At 38.5% G+C, this 18329-nt stretch overlaps 1 protein-coding gene across 4 annotated transcripts in view; it reads left to right on the plus strand.

The window, feature by feature from the left end:
- HELZ (helicase with zinc finger) overlaps window positions 1–18329 on the plus strand; it is an 85727-nt gene that overhangs the window by 52962 nt on the left and 14436 nt on the right. For all 4 annotated transcript variants that reach the window (XM_021537158.3, XM_021537167.2, XM_021537177.3 and 1 more), the window contains 8 exons: window positions 1456–1574; window positions 2960–3105; window positions 5555–5702; window positions 7999–8182; window positions 9139–9367; window positions 12523–12727; window positions 16673–16724; window positions 17548–17741. In XM_021537158.3, coding sequence (XP_021392833.1) covers window positions 1456–1574; window positions 2960–3105; window positions 5555–5702; window positions 7999–8182; window positions 9139–9367; window positions 12523–12727; window positions 16673–16724; window positions 17548–17741 — 1277 coding nt within the window. The remainder of the gene's footprint in view (window positions 1–1455; window positions 1575–2959; window positions 3106–5554; window positions 5703–7998; window positions 8183–9138; window positions 9368–12522; window positions 12728–16672; window positions 16725–17547; window positions 17742–18329) is intronic.

Below are 18329 nucleotides of genomic sequence, written 5' to 3' on the forward strand. Positions count from 1 at the left end.
TGATAATCTTAATATGCTCATTTGTTTTTTTTTTATGAATAATTGTTTATTTAAAAAGCTGTAAACTGTTTGCATTCTAATTAACCTTTTGCTTGTTCTTTTTTTTTTTTCTCCTTCTTTAAAAAAAATTAAATAAAGAAGCAGTGCTATCTATGATCTGGTGTTTCTGAGATCCAAGAGGGAAAATTCTGTTTGAGATTCTGACTTTGAATATTATGCTCATTAAGGTCATTACTCAGTGGAGCATGTAAGCATAAATAACAGAGAGCTTTTTTTCCTTATTTTGTGAGTTGTTTAGCTTTTCAAGCAACTCCCACACATACAAGCCCTGTCTTTGTTAACATGATACATTTAGGGTTGTTTTCTAAACTGAAATATATTAGACTGATTTTCTGGGGCAGAGGCTGCTTAGGGTTTATTATTTTCCTGATCTCCAAATTAAATACATCTGCTTTTTGGAGATCGTGGAATTTCTTTACATAAGTTGTTAGGATTAGTTGTTTATGGCTACATTTAAGCATTTGTTGCAACAAAGAAAACTAATATGGAATTTATGGTAAATATTTTTGGGTCTTTAGATAGAAATAGCTGCTTTGTTTGGCAGCGGGCTGTGTACAGTCATGCCATAGCAATGTGCGTGCAGCTGTATGAAATTTGTATTTTCCAAAGAAAATTGCTACATATTTATGTATGCAATCTGAATTGGATGGTACACTAGGTCCTCTAATACTTCATTTTAAACCTTAATATATCACAAACTTCAATGTCTAAAATCACTCCTATACCTGTCCTGAGTTTAGATTTTATAAAATATAAGTCTACAGTGGCCAAGTTTTTTTTTCAAGTGCATGTTCTCCAGTGCATAGATTCCCACCAAACTTTTGGTCCAATATTATCATAAGGTTGAATTTAAATTTTCCTTCAACTTCTGTTCCTTTTTTCCCCCTCAACATTCCTTTAAGCCCATAACCAGCAAAGTGCTCAGGTATGTGTGCAATTTTAATGGGGACTTTAGTATATAAAATAGTTACTAGGACTCAAGTACATGAGGAATTCCTTGTCACTGTCCAAAGCTCTTCAAGTCTCATGGTGGCAAAATAACTTTCAGATTTGAGAAACCCTTTGAGGGATGGTTTGCCAAGAGATATTTCTTCTTGGGGTAAGGAGGGCTCAGATAAAACGTGTTTAATTTCATATGTATCACAAGAAAGAGGCAGACCTGGGGCCTCCTGCTAATGTCACTGGCAACCAGGTGACCACTGTTGGTCATTTGATGGGTGTGAAAATTGTGTGGTTTTCAGTAGCTGCTAGAAATTAATTTGTGTAAGCCTTACTTTTTTAAATTCAATTTTGGTTACTATCAGAATACAGAATGTTAAGTTCAATTTATTTTTATCAATATTCATTTTATCAAATTTCAAGTTTCATTTATTTGCTGATATCTCTGTTTTACAGGGTTTTTTACACACATTCTGTTAGATGAAGCTGCTCAAGCTATGGAGTGTGAAACGATTATGCCTCTAGCATTAGCTAACAAAAACACAAGAATTGTCTTGGCTGGAGACCATATGCAGGTAAGAGCTATGCAATTTTTGAGTATGAAGTGCATATGTATAATATTTGTATTTATCTATTTAAGTTTATTTATCTGCACCAAATCATATAATAGATGGGGAAGCCAAGGAGAATTCCAGGGATGTTATCTAAGATGTGAGGATATTTATTACAGTCAGGAGTTTATGACTGTATTCCCTGTTGATTTTTAAAAGAATTCAAGAATACTGAGAATTAGAATTGAGAGAACTTTAAATTTTTATTAGAAGCATCTAATCTGGTGAAGATTTGAACAAGTAAGAAATGGGAAGTTGAAACTAGCCAGTGCTTTTATGTTGCTGCAAAGTGCCTAGGAGCTGCTTGGTTTGGAGAGTTTAAAACACTGATTATGCCTGTCATTTTTCAGCCTGTAGGCATGCTTGGAAAAGTCAGTTTTACTTGCTTTATTGATTTAGGTCAGATTTATTTGTTTTTATAGTTTTGCCTTTAATTCTATTTGCATCTCACAGTAGCAGTAGGGTGGATGTTTGCTTTGGTACAGTAACAAACTCAGAATGTGTGTTGCCACTAATAATTTAACACTACTGGATAGTTTCAATTATATTAGTAATGCCAAGGACTGGAGTAGTGCTTTTTAAATACTGCTCTCAAAATGCTTTTCAAGAGTTTGGAATTCTTACTTCAGGTTTGATCATATCAGACCAGCTGTGTGTATGAATTCCTCCCAGGGCTTGTGTGACTCAGGCTGCTCTATAGCTCAGGGTCTTACAGAAGATCCTCTATCAGGTGTCCAGTATTTAAATTTCAAAAACTAATATGTAGCTGACTCATATAAATTCAGAATGACAAAATAGGTTGGCTTAATTTCTACACTTGGAAATTGTATTTTAAGAATCTAATTTTCATCTTCCTTGATTCTGTTTTGCCTGCTGTAGTAGATGTTGGTTTTATTGTTAAACAAGCCCAGTAGGAGTTTAGTAAATAGGTCACTGGGTTTTTGTTTTTTCAACAACATTTCTATTTAACTTTTTAAATGGTACTAAAATTTCTTTGTTTTCTGATTTGTACTATTTGTGGTAATAACTGACTTGTAGAAGTGGTTGTCAGAATAATGGTGTAAAGTCATTCTAGACAAAGTTGGGAGTGTTAGATGTAAATAGAAGGGCTTTTTGCATAGTTATGGAGTATTTTATTGTTCCTTTAAGACCATGCTGGTCTTTTGTTACTTTTCTGGGAGGCAGGAGCATTTCTTTGGAATAACCATGGCCTGTGTCTTCCAACGATGAATGTGCAGTGAAAGGGAGGTTTCATTTTTGGGTTGATGCAAATACATATGTTTGGGAGCATGAAATTCCGAGTCCACCCATTTAGTTACATTTTCTTTGTGTGTGTGTGTCTATTACAGCTCAGTCCTTTTGTCTACAGTGAATTTGCCAGGGAGAGAAACCTTCATGTTTCCTTGCTCGACCGGCTCTACGAGCACTACCCTGCCGAGTTCCCGTGCAGGATCCTGCTCTGTGAGAACTATCGCTCCCATGAAGCAATCATCAAGTAGGTGTGAACTTTTTCACTCTATCATGTGCTTCTTCTGACTGCTGCCTTCCAGTGAACCAAAGAGCCGAGCACAGCTGGAGTGTTTCTGTCATGAAATCTTACTTGTTTCAAAGTTAATTAGTAATTCTGTGTGGTAATTTGGACTCCTAGAGCAGCTGCCAGGGCTGTGGGACAGAGCCCTCATTCAGGTGGGGATGCTTTGGCTGCTTGCACACTAAACCAAGGAAGAGCCAACTTTCCCTTTTTAACCACCCATCAGTTTATTATATAGGCTCTGTGCTTCTTTGAACCATATCAGAATTTAAGATTTACTGGGGTGGATTATCTTGGAATGGTAAGCTGTGGGCAATGTAAGGAACATATGGATATGCAACTGTGAATGGAAAAAATAGGTCAAATTTTGAGCGTGTTTCTTTGCTGTTGACATCTTTTATTACTTCTTTCAAGACACATTAATCAGAGAGTTTGCATTTTTATGCTGTGATAAACTAATGGCTGCCAGTGTAATGAGCTCATCCATGAGCTGTGCTGGAAAGAATAAGTGCAATCACGGGGAAAAATGCTAAAGTTTAAATCCTGGCTCAAATATGTACTGAGGAATATTATGTTGGTATCCAGTCATACTAATTAGGTTATCACTGTGTTCAAAGCAAAGGCAGAAATATTTAAGTGCTCTGGGGAATCAAAAGTGAGAATGTAAAATATTTTTTACATAGCTTGATCTGTCTTCACTTTATGGACTTTGTAGTTACAGGCTGAGTGTTACTGAATTTCTTACCCATTTTTTGAGTTTCTGAGTTTGAAATGAGAGAACATCTTTAAAGGAAGGGATCACTTCAGCTTTTCTTTAGAGATCACTTCCATGTCATTTATCTCTGAAAGATCATGAAAATTCACTTCAGCAGCTGGAGTTCAGACAGGGAGTTCCAAAAAAGATCCACTTTGTTGAACACTGAGGTGAGGATGCAGAAACACCACTGGGGCTGGTTGGATCTCTGGTGGATGTCCAGTGTGCCCAATTCCACTGGGAGGTGTTGCTGTGTGAGGTCAAACCAGCTGAACACTCTCATGGTGGTCCCTTTAGGAGATGTCTCAAGTCTCCTTTTTTGTGTATTGTGGAATTTCCCCTGACAAATGGGACCATGACACTTAGGACAGAAGTATAGGAAGATGAAGAGCTCATTAATCATCTCTACCTCACTGAAGCAGAGACACCATGAGAAATAGAGGAAAGCAGGAGCCATTAGTTCAGCCTGACTTTGGAGCTGTAATTGGAAAAAGCATCCCATACAGAAAAGTTTTGTTGTTTAATGAGATGTCATTACTGAAAGTTAATTTGCAGAAGAGATAAGGTTAGTTTTGCCCCCTGGCTGCTGGGGAGTGACTGCCGCAGCCTAACCCAGAGAGGAGCCCAATGTTCTTCAGGGTTGTTCAGGGTAAGCCAGTTCAGGTGAGGGGTGGGTTGCAGTGCTTTGGTGGTGATTTTGTAGCAGACAAGTTTCTGTGTCTTTTCCATGAGCAACTGTTTCCATCTTAAGCTGCAATAGCTGGAATCCTGGAAGAACTGGATGGACCCCCAGCTGCACTGTCTCCTGCTTTGGTTGTCTTCATGTCAGGCTCTACTCAGGTTTCTGCAGCCTCTGAATGCTATCCAAAGAACATTAAGGTTGGAGGCTGAGCATTGAAAGGGAGATGATACCAAAATTCACTCATTACTGGAAGCCAGTGCATTAATTTAGCTCTATTGTGCAATAGCATACATCATTTACAACACTCCTTGCTGCCTTTTTGTCTCATTCCATTCAGTTTGCCTTATCCCTCCTACTTTTACCATGAAGTAGTTCTTGCCTCATTTCTTTTTCAGTCAGCCAGCTGCTGGAATGGCTGCTGCCAGCAGAGGAACTCTATTCTGGTTGTGTTTCTGGTCTCTAGCAACATAGATGAGCCTGGAGTAGAAGTCACAGAAGAAAAGCTTGGTTGACAGCTGAACGCTTGGCCTGCGTTGTGCTCAGTGCACACGAAATCTGTAGTAAATTTATCTTCCAAGTTCAATAACTCTTAACTGACATGAGCAAGCTCATTGTCCAGCCTGGGGAATAACCAGTGCCAGACAGCAAGTGTTCTTTTTGCCCAGTTTACAGCCATCAGAACTTCTGAGTGGAACAGCAGTGAGAATGTTCATAACTTTGTCAAGCTTTAGATGAGAAGAAAAAACAGCCTTTGTAGAAAAAGTGTTGGAGAAGCATATTTTTAGTGCCTTCTGCTGTGTCTGTAGAAGGGAAGTATCAGTTCAGAGAAATCATTTGAAGATGCTGAATAGTAATCAGTGGTTCTGTTTTCCTTATGAAGTATTTTATGGTTGCATATTTCATCAGGGAGATTTGCATATTTTATCAGTGAGCTCATGTGTAGACTCCACATTTTACCCTGTTTTGCCTCGTTACAGTTACACATCCGAACTTTTCTATGAAGGCAAATTGATGGCAAGTGGAAAGCAGCCAGCACACAAAGATTTCTACCCTTTGACTTTCTTCACAGCACGTGGAGAAGATGTGCAAGAAAAAAATAGTACAGCTTTTTACAATAATGCAGAGGTAACTCTTCTTTGCTTTCACTGTTGATTGTTTTTTTAAAGCTCCACTCCCCCAAATTTACTCAGTGTGGGTGGAAGACATAAACTGTCCTCTACTAGGAGAGTGGAACATGGAGTTTGCTAAACATGATGTAATGAAAATTGCAATTGTAGTAAACATTTCCACTAATTTACCTTCTTTTTTTCTCTGCAAATTGTAAGCTGCATCTCATTCTCCCAGGCTCATTCTTCAGGAGAGAAGATTTGTCTTTCCTGATAATTTATGTGACATTCTGATAGATGTATCTTAGCAACTGAGAGTAACTGCAATTTGAAGTAAAACTTAGATTTCTTTGACTGTTGTAGAAATGTTCCCACTCAGATAAGAGTCCTCTGGAGTAACATTTCACATTTCCTTTAATATGTTTAGGATCAGTGCATAACTGATAATGTGCAGATGAGATTCTTTTAGGTGAGAACTTATTCTCTGTTTGTTTCACATAGATTTATTGGTATTTTTCTACAATTACTTTCATTCTCATTCCTTCCCTTGTTTTTAAAAGAACCAAACAACCCAAGCCCACAAAAACAAACACATGCAGCAGCACCCACCTCCCACCTTCTGACTTGATAATGCATTTCATAGTGGAAGATGCCTTTTTCCAGTCACCTCCAGTTAGGGAGGGAGGGAAAATCAAAGAAATAGCAGTGATTTTGATAAGCTTAGGAGGAATTTCTGGGTAGTGCTTGTTATGAAGCACTGCAGAGCTGCCTGTTTCCCCTTGTTGATCATGGTGGGGTTCCACTACTGCACAATTTGAAACCTATTTGCTGTTGTTCTGCTGTACTTGTTAAACATTCTTTGCTGCATTAAAATATCTTCCTAAATATGAAGCCCCAATGACTTCTGGACACCTGACTGCTTTCATTAATCGACTTGGATTGCTTTGCCATTTAAAAAAAAGTTGTAAAAGACCTAAAAATATCTTCAGTGGCCAAGTAACTGTCTGAAAACTGTGAGTCATTAATGGCCACAGGCAGAAATGAAGGACAACAGCTTCTTAAACACCAGCAGGAAAAGCTGGAATTAGATGATGAGGGAGATTTTTTTCTGTCTGACCCTTAATGGATGTTTGCATTGGGGCATCTTGTGGTTCATTGATGCCTATATTAAGAATTGTTCTGGGAAATACACTTTTCCTTGTCGGTCTTCATTTAAAAATTTCTCTATGTGGTATTAAATTGAAATACATACCCAGAAGCTATATTTCAGAGAATCTTGCCAAAATACGTACAAAAGATCATTATTTTTGTGCTACAGGTTTTATAGATATCAAAGTTTATTCTATTACCCTTTTTTAATAGAGCTGGCTTTTAAATGCAAGAATTGATGTCACAAAAATATTCAGGACATGCTTAAAAACAGTCTCATATTTTCACTGTCCTCTGAAATTGCCAAAAATAATCTATTTGTGACTTTTTAAGGATTAACAGATTTCTTTTTCTTTAAGAGGCTGAGCTTGCATTTGTGATGCTGTAGGAAAACAGCACCATGAATTACCATGCTTTAAATAGCTGGAGAAATATTTATTTGGAAAAAAAAAGAAAAAAAAAAGGAATCACAAACCTTCTATATGAGATTACTCAGAAATGCCTTTTACAGTGCAGTACCTCTGGTATGTTGAAAGGAGCTGCTCTGGCAGGAGGTTACTTGGAGGCTGTCTCCTCACAGGGGGAGGTTTTCAGGTTTTATTACACATTACTCTTCTCAGGTAGCACATTTCATAGTATTTCACAGAGAGGAACTAGCAGTTGATGAATTATCTGAAACTCCCAATGGTATCCTTTGGAATGGGAGATCATTGTGCTCTGGTATATGGATGCTGTGTCTAGAGCTATCAGACATGATAAGATGACATATATCAAATGCAGAATAAAAATTAAATTATAGCAATTTGGGCAGTACATTTACTTACAGAAATAAGTTGAAATATGGCAAGAAATGTCCTAGTGCACTTGTCATTTCTGTAAGAACCTAAGAATGAAAATTAAGATTATTAATATAATTTTGAAGTTTATAATTTTAACTGTGACTTTTGTGGGAAAGCTTATTTCTTGATAAAAAAGGGTGCTGTATAGTGAATACATTGTTTTACCCAGGATATTTTGGAGTATCACTGTAGATGCAGTGATATCATTGCTTGTGTAACACTGTGTCGTGTAAGTGTTTCAAAGCCTCAAAGCTTTAACTCCCTTTCCATATCAAGGACTGATGCTCTGTGGGGCATAACTTTTAAGAATCCTGCCTTTTTCCCAAGGTGTTTGAAGTGGTGGAGCGTGTGGAGGAGCTGAGGAGGAAGTGGCCAGTGGCCTGGGGCAAGCTGGACGACGGCAGCATCGGGGTGGTGACCCCGTACGCTGACCAGGTGTTCCGCATCCGCGCCGAGCTGCGCAAGAAGCGCCTGTCCGACGTCAGCGTGGAGAGGGTGCTCAACGTGCAGGGTGAGCAGCTGGGCTGGCCCCACAGCTGGGCTGCCCAAGGGCAAATGTGTCTGCTGCAATAAGAACTCAATGAAATTACCCTATAGTTTGCTAAAATTACCCTCAAGCCGTGGGAGCAAAAGGAGAGCTGTGGTACAGATGTTGCTCCAACGTTGACTGTAAACTCAGTGGTTGTGAGATTTATCCGATTTATCTTTTCTCAAGAATATATCTTTATCTTTTCTCAGAACGAAGTTCAGCCTTACTTAAAAAATAAGTTGAGTGGAAATTGTGGAAAGCGATAGGTTTTTAACAGAATTTTAATGTTTTTAACAAACTGATAGGTTTTAGAGTTCCAAATACAAATGTAACAGAGCTTTAGCCTCAAAATATTTCACTGATTTCTTTTCCATCTGTGGAATAAACTGCAAGGAGTCTAAAAATTTAGGTGTTTCTTCCTGAAATCACATTGATAACAAGGATTTTGTGTAGGCATAGCCTGTTGCTAGGTTGCACTTCTAGTTAGTAATAAACAAAGGCAGATGATAAAGTAACTGAGTGACAGTGAGTGGTTTGCTCTGTTTTTTCATGGTGGATATTCATGTATTTGAGAATTTTAAAAATATGAATCAAGAACGTCCACTATTTATTTTTAAGGCAGAATAAATAAATTCAAGATTTGTTATTGACTCATAGGCAATGCTGTAAAGATAATTAATATTTCAGGAAGTTCAGGAGTGATTAATATCAAGGTGAAAAAGTGATTTTTTAAAAAGAGGAAGTATTCTTGTAATGGAATATGCTATTTATAGTGCATCTTTTAAAATTTTTAAATCTTATTATTCTTGCATAAAGCTCTTCATGTGAAGGGTAACTATGAGTTCAGAACATCTAGGTGTGAAATCTGGCTGGCAAGGGCAGTGGTAGGAACAGAAATAGCAACAATTATCTCAGAGATGTTTTTTGTTTCACTTTAGGAAAACAGTTCAGAGTTTTGTTCCTCAGCACAGTACGAACACGGCACACATGCAAACATAAGCAAACTCCAATTAAAAGGAAAGAACAGTTACTGGAGGATTCAACAGAAGACTTGGATTATGGTTTTCTGTCTAATTACAAACTTCTCAACACTGCCATTACAAGAGCACAATCCTTGGTAGCTGTGGTTGGAGATCCTATTGCTTTATGTTCCATTGGAAGATGCAGGTACTTTCTCTATGTTCCTTGGTTAATCAGGGCTAAGGGTACTGGAAAATGTGTTTAGCTGTGACTGGTGGATTCAGGAAAAGTGAGGGTTGTCATCATGTACAACAGGGAAAGATGTGAGACACCTACACCTGGCCACTAGCAAACTGTCTTTTCATATATTTATAATTGCTCAAATTTTCACTTAACAATTGAACATGCTTCATTTTACTTTCTAGTAGGGTTTTTTTGTATACCCATTAGAATTTTATAAACAAATAAACGTAATGCATAATTTGGAGTTTAAAATTGTGATGTAATGTATTGGAATATTATGGCAGTCGTAAGATGGTAGAAGACTTGAAAAACATTATTTGTGTTTTGATAGGTCTTCATGACACTAGGAAAAAACTTGTTAAGATTTGAGTGAATTTACATTTTATAGACCTAAATGAAGAAATGAAAAATGCTGAGATATGTAAACACTTACGTTAAAGGTTCCAAGTTCTCGTTCTTCAAAGGGTTTTTTTTCGATGGAAGAGCTGAAATTTTGAGATGATCAGAGATAAACCCTGCAGCTTATTGTCGAAGAGAGGAAACAGTGCACTGACTACATTATTAAAATAAAGCTAAAAATACATGTTAGTTGTTATATCTATATTGTGTTCTACTTTCCTGAGCAATGCTTCTGCTGCTGTATTGCAAAGGGATGTGGTTTTCAAAGATTAGAGTTGAAAAAGCCAAATGGAATTCAAACCTTTGTTTACTGTATTTATGAAATGTAACCTGAATTTCACCACTTCCCTGCTGGGGCCATGTCAGGAGTATCTGTACATGAATGCAGTGATCTGCTTTAAATGCCTTCTAACATCTTACTGACAGAAAAATAATTGTGGGTTTAGTTCACTTTTCCCTTTACCTGGTTGGGTTTTTTAGGCACGGAGTGGTTTATGTAATGAGCTGATGAGAAGGAGCCCCTGTGCCTCCCAAGTGCTCCTTCAAAATATTTGAAATAGGGTGTGCAAAAACATAATAAAATAAAAATATAGGCTGTCAGCATGGTAAATAAATTACAGGGCTGGCAGTTAAGGATTGGGTTTGCATTTTGGAGACCAGCAGCTGTTTATAGATGTAGAGCTGCTCCAAATTATAAAAGTGAAAGATAATTAAGAAACAAGGAGCACTGAAACTTTATTAAGCTGTATCTTGAGCTTTTGCTTTAATACACCATTGTCTTGTTTCACTGAATAATTGAATATTCACTCTTTGAAAATAGTGCTGGAGGGGCTCAGGGAGGCTGCTGGGAAGATGGTTCTTTTTTAGTACAACAGGAGTAGAGAAGTCTGAAAGAAGTGACATTTCGTTAGCAAAAACAGACCTCAAAAAAGTTAAGAGTGTACTTGAATTTTATAAATATTCTAATACCTGTCAAAATGAGTCAAGACTGTAATGATAGTTGTAGAGAGCTTTGTGAAGCATGCCTAGGGTAATCATTACATTCCTGTGTGCTCCAGCTGGACTAGACAGAGCTGTTTTGGCAGACACCCCCTTTAAAGTCCTGAGCACACTCAGAGGCAGCAGGGTTTTATTCTCTGTTCTTACACCCCAGAACAAGTGTTCCATGTGTAGAGAGACTGCTTGGGGCATTCTCAGCATTCTCAGCAAAAGTGGATTTGTGGTACTTGGCAGTAGGTTTGGTGACTGAACAGATTAATCAGAGGGAATTCCATCATTAAAGCATCCCGATGATGCATTTAATTTTGGTTTTTAATTCTCATTTAAAATCTTGCAAGATCTATTTGCCTTAGAGCAAAATGCAGAAAAAGGGCCAACTTGCATCCTAAATTTTAAAAGAGCATTTCTTGCCTCTATGAAATCACAACAGAAATGGGCTTTTAGAGAAAATGATTTTGAATTCTTAAAAACATTGCTAGCATCACAGCATTCTTGCAAGGCAGACATTTGTTCTTTCTCACAAAATCAGCTACTCAGCAAAATGTGACACTGCTGGTACAATCAATGTTCAGCAGTGTCTCATTTTGCAGGTTTTGGGAAAGAACACTGCTTGCTGATAGGCCAGACCTTATTACTGAAGGGCGAACAAGCAGAAGTTACAGTCAAGCACACCTTTACTCTTTATATTTTTGAAAGAGATACCTCAGTCAAGTTTGTCGGGTTTTTTTAAAGTGACATCTTCAGACCTTATTTAAATAACTTTTAAGCTTCAGTAACTTCACCCAAAAAGTTCCTTTTGAGGTTAAAACCAAAAATCATAAGTGTAACATTTTGTGTGGATCCTGCTGTGGATGTTAACCAAAGAAAAAAGACTTTTTTTTTTTTTTTTTTAATATAAAGCAGTATAAAGACATATCATGAGAAAGCAGACGACAGGGAGGAATGTTCTTTTAGTACATGGTTTCAATAACTGCTCCATCCTCCAAAATGTTGGAAACAGAATTTTCATAGACAAGTCATGCATCATCTGGTGGTTGTTTTCTTAGCTCAAAAATACTTCTGTATGTTATAGAGAAATCTGACATGCACTAAAATTCATGGTTTTGTTTGTTTTCCACTAGAGGATCCCAAAGAATCTCTAGAAACTCCCAAAAATACTAATTTTCACATGCCTCTGAAGTGTTTCAGTGGAGTGTTTTTGAGGGCATATCTCAAAACCCTTTGTATTTGTCTTTTGTTAGCTTTGGTATTTGTTAGCTGAAGGATCTGCCTAAATTCAGAAAATGTTCTTGACATCTTCTAGGACTGAGAATCTGTGTAATTCCTGTCACTATTTGAGCTTAAATAAATGCCTTAAATAATCCATTCCAGAATTTTAAGCACGGAGTTTGCTGGTTTTGGTTTTTGTCGTGGTTTGACGACAGTTTTCTGGGAAAAAGTTCCGAGTTGAAGCTGTCCCTGGCGTTAATATCAAATGTGTGCCCAGCCAGTGCTGTGGCCTGATGCACATTGAGAGAGCTGTGTGCCCATTTGGAATGCCTGGGGAGCTTTGCTCTGTGCAGTGGGGTTCTGCTGCAGAGAGCAGGTTCAGGGTGGGTGGATTGGTGTGTGAAATGAGCACACACAAACCATAAAAGTGTCCCACAGTTATAATCAATCTGTTTTCATTTTAATAACAGCCATTGAGCCTTCCTCACTGTTTGTAAAAATCATTTCCATAGGAAGTTCTGGGAAAGGTTTATTGCCCTGTGCCACGAGAACGAAAGTCTTCATGGCATCACGTTTGAGCAGATCAAAGCTCAGCTGGAAGCTCTGGAGTTAAAGAAAACCTACGTGTTGAACCCTCTGGCCCCCGAGTTCATCCCCCGAGCTCTGCGGCATCAGCACTCAGCCAACCCCACCAAACAGCAGCAGTCACCTCCAAAGGTACAGTGCTCCTGCTGATGCTTCTGTCAGCACTGCAGGGGAATCCAGAGAAATAACATGAAAGGTTTATGGAACAAGCTGTTTGTTTTAAAATTGCATCAGTGCAATCAGATATGAATGCAAATTCCAGAGGGATCCTCAGCATTTTCGAGTGAAAGCTCTAGACTTGTATTACCATGAAGTTTTTAGCCATCTAGCTTGGGGTTGTCCAAGCCTTGTTTCCTTACTAAAGCACACCATGGCTCACTCTGGCTTGCTTGTTGGCAGTTTTGCAGTGACCCTGGAGAACTTCAACCATGGAAATTCAGGATTTAGTTAAACCAGATTAAACCCTCTGAGCAAGAGCCAGTCCTTGTCCCAAACTGTGCTCTGACTGTACCCCAAGAAACAACAGGTTGATGCAGACAGTGACAAGGAGTAAAAGAAGCCAGCAAAATAATAGCCAGAAGGGATTTGGTTTGGTCTAAAAACTACATGTAAAATTTGAGGACTTAAGTTATGTAAGATAATTTTTGATGTAATTAAAAATATGTTGTAAACTGGTTTATTGCATAGATTAGCACAGTGATAATGTCCTTCAGAAGACCAGATTTCATTAGCATCAATAGGATAAAAAGATAAAATTACCTCTGAATGGTAATTTCATCAGGTCTTTTTATAAAAGCAGGTGAAGAAGTGATGAAAATACATAGCTTCCTTAGGATGATAAAGAACAATAGTACATTTTAGAGCTTTCTTGGGGGGTGATATATTAGTAATGAATTATGTTTTTGTATCAAAATCATTTAGGTTATAATTTAATTAAATTGTGTTTAGAGATGGAACTGATATGCAGGTTGTCAGCTTTGTGATGCACTCAGTGTACAGGAAGGAAGAACTGCACATATTTCCCATAGCTTTGCATTTTCGTTCCAGGCTGTATCATTGAAATGAGATTTTTACGACAGGTTGTTTTAATACAAAGAGGAAAAGCCTTCCCATTGGCAGTCCTTCCCAAAAGGGAGCTTGTAAGGGAGAACATTTGGTTTCTTCATCAAGATGCATGCATTACTTTCTGAAACAAACACCAGATTTCTAAAGCTTCTAGTCATGTGTCAAAACACTGGGCCTACAGAAGACTAGAAATTACAAAATTGTCTTTAAAAACCACTGCTGTGCTCTCATTTTTCATGAGCTCCTCAGTCTTTTCCTTAATAATAGAACATCATGATTAATACTTTTAGTTTCCTAAATGAAAAAAACAAAGTACTTGAAAATGCCGGCATAGTACATTTAGGAAAAAAAGGGGAGTGAGTGTCAGGGAAAGTGAGAGTCTCATAAGTAGACAGCTCTGTTTATTTTGCTTTCGTTTGTTGGTAAACTAAGCCCTTGTGCTGTTCCAACTGCCAACACTCTATTTTCATCTTAAGATCTGAAGTGCTTAAACCACCTGTATCACAATTCTAAATAAAATCTTCCCTCTGAATGCAATTGACAGGTAGTGTGTGCAGTAACAGCACAGGTAATAATCAAATACTCTGAGAATACAGCTGGGATCAGGGATGCATTTCTCTTTGCTCAAGTTTTAAAAGCAGATGGTTGGTTTTGCTTATTTTAGACATCCTAAGCACAGTATATTTAACATTAAAAATGAAGGATTAAAATCTAGTGGTGGTGTATTTTGTAGCAAAAAAATAAGAACAGTCCTCAATACAGTGTTTTGCGGCGAGTTTATGGACTTGTGCAAATCAGGGCTCGTCTTTCACATGTGCTGAAAAGTGGTTTTGTACAAACAGCACTTCTAACTCAGCAGAATTGCTCCTGGATTTATGTAGGGACATCAAAAACCTCTTTGCTGTTTAGATTTTAAAGAAGGAAAAATGTTTCAGTCTTGTCTGAGAGGCCAGCAGCCAGCTTGGAGCTGTGAGGGCAGTGCCCTGCCCCATGTTCATGTGGCTTGGCCAGGCATGGCAGTGGGAAGGAGGCTTGGAGCTGCATGGGGACAGCCTTTATTGAAGGTGATGATGTGGAAAGGGAACGTTTCCAGAACTCGGAGCTTCCCTCGGGGTAGTTCACGTACAGTAAATTCAGCTCAGAGTTTACAGCTTTCCTACCTCCCACTCGCTGCCTGCCAGCTTTGGGTCTGGGTTCAGGCACTTAAATCAGGGTGCATCATCATCCCAGACATTTCCTGCAGTCAGTGAGGATCACAGGTCAGAGTGAATCTCTGGAGAACTCTCTCTACTCCTGTTTGCTGACTGAAGGGGGATCCAAGGAATGACGAGGCTGAAGTGTTTAAACCACCTGCACTCACCCAGATCTTGGTCTGGGCTTCCTCTGACAGCCTTTATGTAATGTGGATTTTTATATTCCAAAGGTGCAGCGAGTTTTTAGAGGAAACTGAGTGTGTTTGTGCTCCAATGTTGTCAGTCACCATCAGTTCTAGGGTATCCTGAAGATGGGTAGGGACATGAGCCTTGGTGTGAAAATCTTTGAGAAATGGGAACAATTGAGTTCATGAGAAACTGTTATGAAATAGTAAAGCCTTCAAAACTGTGAAGAGAAAAAGAAAAAAGAAAGGCAGCAACTCCCCCAATTTCCTGGTGGCCCCAGTTGACTTTTATTTACCAATCTGATCCGGGGACATACTGAAGCTCCCGCTGAGCAGGGCAGCTCCTCTTACAAACTTAGGCCATTATTTTCTTACAAACTTACGTAAGTATTTAGTATTTTGGTTTGAAAAATATGGCACCTATAAAATACAGGTGGGACAGGTTAGAGCAGAGGTTTGTCAGATTTCTGCACACTCTGTTTGCCTCTGACATTGTAACAGATACAGAAATGCAATGTGCTGGCCATGAGTGATTAAGGCTATAGCTCCTCCATGTTTTTAGATTGAATCTTTCTCTGCTGAATAAACAGGCTTCCTTTGTTTAAGTGCTGCAATGAAAAGCAATTATTATTTTATTTTTCCATAATTCATTTTTCAAATGAGAGGAAAATTTGGAGACCAGTTCTTTAATCTGGTTTATGCATGAGTCAACATTGTCAAACAACCTGTCTTTGTACCCTGACTAATTTGCTCAGAGTGCTGGAAAACTGCCTAGACTTATCTCCTGGGTAAGAAAAGTTTTGCAGCATCAAAGCGTTTCTAGATTTATTTTAAATTTGTGAACGTACTTAGGTCCAGATTAAGTAAAATATTTCTGTGCTGCAAAGGACTTGAGAGCATACTGGCAATGGAATATGTGCTCACAGTTTATGAATATTAACTAATTAGTTGGTGCTCCAAACTCGTGAGAAAGTTGGAGGGATAACTCAGGTCTGTTAAAATCCTTTTCCAATGTTTCTCCAAGGAAGAACAGTTTCCCTCCAGCACTTTACTCACCTGTGTTGCACTTTTGGGGAGCAGTCACAGAGGAGCTGGAGCCCAGAAGCTGATAAATGAGATGGGGCAGGGAGACAATGTCTCATGGGGCTGTGTGAGCACCTGAGTAAAACTGGGGCAGCTCCTTTGTCTCCAGCATTCCTGAGCTGGAACCTGGAGCAGAAAATGGATCGTTCTTCCACTGAAGCTGCCGTGGCAGAGGAGTACTGAGGGTTACACTGATCCTGGGTGCTGCTCCTGAAAGATGTGGGACAGTGGGAAATGAAATGGTGAGACAAGAAACTCAAAGTACCTGCTGTATTATACCTCTTTGCATCTGAAAACAGGCCCTGGGAGAGGGTTTTCCCAGAGGGAGTTGTAATGACCAACTGGCTAATTGAATAAGTGGTGTTTTATGTCCAGCTTTGTGAATTTGTAGGCAGGTGGTGGAAATGGATGGTTCAATGTGTAAGAATAAACTGTTGGGCTGACTCCTTTCAAACTCTGTTTTATGTTTAATTATCATGTTCACTTGAAATAAAAAGCTTTGGTTTGTATAAGAATATGAAGATAGTATTATTGTTTTTTTTCCTTTAAAGGGCAAGGTCCATCATCATAACCAGAATGACCATTTCCCACCTGATGGAATTGGTGAGTGCCTCTGCAGTTCCTGGGGGAATTCCTGAGCCCACTGAAGCTGACAGTAGTTTGACATACATTGAGTATCTGGTCTCTTACCTGTTTGAAAGCCATTTATTTGTTGTTTGCATATGGGAATCAGATCATAGACTGTGAAGTGGACATTTGGTATTTCTGGGACTCACCCCTTATAGGTGTTGTGTGCACTTATTTTAAAGGTTTAACACAAACACAGTTGTTGGCCTTTGAAAAAAAATAGCTGTGTTTAAAATTCATCATGTACAGCCCTGTACCAGGGTATTTGCACTAGAAGGGTTTGGACATTATTTTGCATGCACTGTTTTCTGAGGTACTTTGAAGTTAAATTGTGCTGTCAAGCATCCAGGTATTACTGATCATACCTTTGCAAGGTAGCATGCAACAGCTGAATAATTTTGTTAATTATTTGGAAAAAGATTAGTTTAGAGCTTGTCTTCCCTACTAAAGAAAGGAGGGTTATTTTAGTTTTTGATGCAATGCTTAACAGCCACTCTGACTGTCAGTGTATTTAATTGGTTTGGGACAATCTTTCATTAATGCACTTACCAGCTACCTGTTTCTCTGTATCTCAACTCGTATTTTCTGCCTCTTCAAGTTTTTGAAATGGAATACAGGATTTGATTAATGCTTTCTCTTGGTGTATCAGACCTATGCTGTTAGAGTTCCATGCTTACTTTATCAAGATAGATACTGTTAGGATGAAAAAACAAAGAAATGGTCATCTTCATGTTCTTTTTGTATATATATCTTCTTTTTTTGGTATGTATATATCTTTTATTTTTATCTTTATTTTCAGTTCAGCCCAATCCTTCTGTTCTAATTGGAAATCCTATCCGAGCATATACTCCTCCCCCTCCTCCTCTGGGACCTCACCCCAATCTGGGGAAATCTCCAAGTCCTGTTCAAAGGATAGATCCACACACTGGGACAAGTATTCTATATGTACCTGCTGTCTATGGAGGAAATATGGTCATGTCTGTGCCTTTGCCTGTAAGAATTAATTTTCTGTTTCTCCCCCCTCACCACCTCAGTTATTTTGTGCACGTAAATGTATGGCAAAATCAGATAGTGTATTTCTTGCAGGTTTTTTTCAGCACTCCAAATCTGTGGGCTTTGCTGGCTTTAGGAGTGGCAGTGCAGAGGACAACCTGAAAATAAGGACCTGAAAGCTTTGCTCCCCCAAATAACTCCAGGCAGGCTAAAAGCAATTTCATGTTCTTGTAATTTGGTGTGTTTTAGGCACACCAGTGGAATCTGTCTCATCTGACTTGAGACACCTGCCTCTGAATTATTTGCCTGGTTCAGTTCTTAATCATTGGAGAGACCTCAATGATTCACACCAAGTTTGTTTCTCTTTATTGGCATCACACAGCCTAAATGACAAGTTTTGGATGTCTGCAGTGCAAGGTGTCTGAAGTGAAGTGATAAGAAAAATAAGCTTAATGGGATGTTTTTCCCTTCCAGAACCTCATAGTGAACCAGTTTCCTCTCCAATCCCTTCCCTTAATGACATTTGGGAACAGAATGAAGATCTCTAACCAGGTCTTTTAGGCTACATTTATGCATGGAATTTTGGAT

Source organism: Lonchura striata, chromosome 19, assembly GCF_046129695.1.
Source record: "Lonchura striata isolate bLonStr1 chromosome 19, bLonStr1.mat, whole genome shotgun sequence".
Taxonomy (NCBI): domain Eukaryota; kingdom Metazoa; phylum Chordata; class Aves; order Passeriformes; family Estrildidae; genus Lonchura; species Lonchura striata.